This window comes from Alexandromys fortis, unplaced genomic scaffold (genome assembly GCF_014885135.2).
Source record: "Alexandromys fortis isolate MF-2015 unplaced genomic scaffold, M_Fortis_MF-2015_v1.1 scaffold_1037, whole genome shotgun sequence".
Taxonomy (NCBI): domain Eukaryota; kingdom Metazoa; phylum Chordata; class Mammalia; order Rodentia; family Cricetidae; genus Alexandromys; species Alexandromys fortis.
In genome coordinates, this window is record NW_026068904.1 from 6,060 (window position 1) to 9,752 (window position 3,693).

The following is a 3,693-nucleotide window of genomic DNA, read 5'->3' on the forward strand; positions in this document are numbered from 1 at the left end:
TTACAGTTTTGATGCTGTTTAATTACGTGGGTGGGGAGAGTAAAGATTGGTGACGCTGCATGCCTTTCTCAGTCTCTTTCCACCGTCATTCTGTCTGTCTGTTTTGTTTCTGAGACAAATTTTACTATATATTTCTGGCTGGAACTCACAGAGTTCCTCTGCCTCCTGAGTGCTGGCTAAAGATGTGTAATAACCTCCTGACTTGATCTGAATGTGTGAGACAGGGCTGTCACTGCACATGGAGCTTGCCATTTTAGCTAAACTGGACACAGCAAACCCCCAGCAAAAACTTTGCCTGTTTTCCTCCTGCTCGGTGCTGGGATTGCAGATGGAGCCAGTGTGGGGGCTGGGATCTGAACTCAGGCTGCACAGCAAGCGCTTCACCCGCAGAGCCATTGCCCTGGCTCTCCTTGACAGTCACTGTTCAGATCATCTCCCTCCTTACAAACCCAAGCCTTTTGAGTTTTCCTCTTGCTGTTCTTGTACTTTAACTCTCTTGAGTGTTGGTATCCTCAGCTATTTAAGGGCCACGGCTTGTACACAAAATTTATTACCATATAATAACATATTGCCTATGTTATTGTAAGAAATAATGTATTGATTGGCTTTCATTGATCAGTCCATGAGCATGTAAGTTCACAGTGTGGGCAGACCCACAGCAGCGCGAGGGAGCTGGACTGAGGGCAAGGTTCTGTTCTGGTACTGCTCTCTTCTGAGGGGAGTGGGGCAGTAAGGTAGATCCCTACGGTGTTGTCAGCTGAGCCACTCTGCGCTGTGGGCTTTCAGCTTCTTTGGCTTTGTCTTGTGAGCTGCAGTTCTTGACTCTGCTGTCATCTCCCTCCCATTTCCCATCTCTTCAGAAAGGTGCAAAGTTCCTTAGTGATGCAGAGATCATCCAGCTGGTCAATGCCAAGCACATCCCGGCCTACAAATTGGAAACTCTAATGGAAACTCATGAACGTGGTGTGTCTATTCGTCGACAGCTCCTATCCACAAAGCTTCCAGAGCCTTCTTCTCTGCAGTACCTGCCTTACAGAGATTATAATTACTCCCTGGTATGTTATTTGATTAATTAAGGAGGGCTTGCTTTGTAACTTGACTTTACACTATTAATTGTTTTCCATGTTTTTGTTGTCATTGCTGGGAGAGTTTATAAAGATTTTGTTTTTCGAGAGAGTTTCTCTGTGGAGCTCTGGCTGTTTTGGAACCTCCCCCTGTAGACCAGGCTGGCCTCGAACTCAGAGATCTGCCTGTCTCTGTCTCTTGCACGCTGGGATTAAAGGTGTGCACCACCACACCCAACCAGTTTAAATATTTTTAAAGAGGAAATTTGGGGTGGGGTTGGGCCTAGTGATAGAATGTCTGCCTAACATTGGTGGGGCCCTAGGTTTGATCCCCAGCACCATAACAACATAAAGAATACATTAAAAATATTGTTTGAATATTTATAGGATTAAGTGAAGAATTGTTAGTGGTGGGGATGAGATGAGCTGTTATCCATTACAATGTAGTTCTTTATGTGCTGCCCACCTGTGTTTCTTAGGTGATGGGAGCTTGCTGTGAGAATGTAATTGGCTATATGCCCATCCCTGTCGGAGTGGCAGGGCCTCTCTGCCTGGATGGGAAAGAGTACCAGGTTCCAATGGCAACAACAGAAGGCTGTCTTGTGGCCAGCACCAACAGAGGCTGCAGAGCAATAGGTGTAAGTTGGAATTTGTTTACTTTAAGGTATAAGGCAAACTGGGCAGGGTAAGGAAGCCAAGACAGGTTTGGGGACAGTCAAGGGCTTTGAAAGAGGCTGAAGTGTTTCCTGGATTAATATGTTCCCATAATCCTCTGCTTAGCTTGGTGGAGGTGCCAGCAGCCGGGTCCTTGCAGATGGGATGACCCGAGGCCCAGTGGTGCGTCTTCCTCGTGCTTGTGACTCTGCAGAAGTGAAGGCCTGGCTCGAGACACCTGAAGGGTTCGCAGTGGTAAAGGAGGCCTTCGATAGCACCAGCAGATTTGCGCGTCTAGAGAAACTTCATGTGACTATGGCAGGACGCAACCTGTATATCCGCTTCCAGTCCAAGACAGGGGATGCCATGGGGATGAACATGATTTCCAAGGTAAGCATGGAGCCACTGTATCTGGAAGGGTTCAGGATGGACACATCCGGAGCTGACTCTGTGGCCTTGATCTCATGGTGATTCTTGTGCCTCTGCTTTCCTGAGTGCTGGGATTACTCTGGTCTACATCCAGCCGTATTTTTTTATTGATGCACCATGTCCATATATAACATACATAAGAGTTCATTTATTTCACATGTTTATTAAAAGCTTAATATTGCTTGATATAGCTTGGTTTGATAGTGCTTTCTGTTTTAAAAAAAAATGTATATGAACATTTTGCCTGCATTTATGTCTGTACCCCACTTGTGCGCCTGGTGTTCACAGAGACCGGAACAGAACATCAGATCCCTCTGGAATTGGAGTTTCATACAGTTGGGAGCCTCCAGTGGGTGTTGGGACTTGGACTTAGGTCCTTAGGAAAAACAGCTGGGGTCCTAAATTGCCGGGTTGTCTGCCTAGTCACACTGTTTTAGATTCGACACTGTTGTGAATGTACTCACAAGCGTTGGGAGGAATCTGTTGTTAGCACTTGAGAATTTTTTCCAATAATTCACCTCCCCAAGGAGGAGTGGGACCAGGGTTTTTAGCTCAGCACAGGTTAGTGTGTGGGACTCCAGGTCACTTCTGAGCATGCCCCAGCCATTCCAAAGAGCTTTGTTCTCAAATCTTGCAACTGACATTTTCTAGAGACTTTTTTGTTTTTGTTGTTTTCCTTTTCCTTTTTATTATTATTTATTTTATTTTGCTTTTTGGTGGCAGGGTTTCACTATAGCCTTGGCTGGCCTGGAGCACATTATGTGGGCCAGGGTGACCAGCAACTCATGATCAGTTTTCGTGTGTCTGACTCTAGTTGCTGGGATTATAACCATGATTAGCATGCTCAGAAACACTTTAAGATATATAACATATCTGGTTTATTTGTATAATCCATTCATTTATGTGTGGTATACACTTTATTTTGTTGATAACAGATTTTGTTTATGAAGATTATTCAGAAAGAGGAAAATAATAAATGTCTAAGTTTTTTAAATTCTCAATAAATAGTATGGTGGTTCCTCAACAGCTTGCAAATAAAATTGCTGTGTCACCTCCCAGTTCTGTTGGACAGTCTCAAAGAGTTGTTAGTACACTCGTGGTCACAATATCATTTGCTACACTAGGCATTGGGCAGAGTGGCCTAAGCATTCATTGGGTAGTGCATGAGGAAGAGATGGTTCGTGTAGACACTATTCTAAGTGAAATCGCCGGTTAGAAAATACAGTTGCACTTACCTGAGCTGACCAGAGTCATCAGGGTTGTGGCCACCAGTAGGTGTTGGGCTAGCAGGACTGCGGAGCATTCGCTTATCAGATAGAGGTCGGGACATTAGCTCCATGGTAACTTGGGTGTACTGAATGACTCCATCACACACTTTGATTTGCTTCTTCCTAGGGCACGGAGAAAGCACTTTTGAAGCTTCAGGAGTTCTTCCCTGAGATGCAGATCCTGGCAGTTAGTGGTAACTATTGCACTGACAAGAAACCTGCTGCCATAAACTGGATCGAAGGAAGAGGAAAGACAGTTGTGTGTGAAGCTGTCATTC

General features: G+C 45.0%; 1 protein-coding gene across 1 annotated transcript in view; it reads left to right on the forward strand.

The window, feature by feature from the left end:
- LOC126496070 (3-hydroxy-3-methylglutaryl-coenzyme A reductase-like) overlaps positions 1–3,693 on the forward strand; it is a 10,574-nt gene that overhangs the window by 4,605 nt on the left and 2,276 nt on the right. Inside the window, exons 4-7 of the mRNA XM_050133645.1 lie at positions 763–1,055; positions 1,544–1,702; positions 1,845–2,108; positions 3,543–3,686. Of these exons, the coding sequence (XP_049989602.1) occupies positions 763–1,055; positions 1,544–1,702; positions 1,845–2,108; positions 3,543–3,686 (860 nt within the window). The remainder of the gene's footprint in view (positions 1–762; positions 1,056–1,543; positions 1,703–1,844; positions 2,109–3,542; positions 3,687–3,693) is intronic.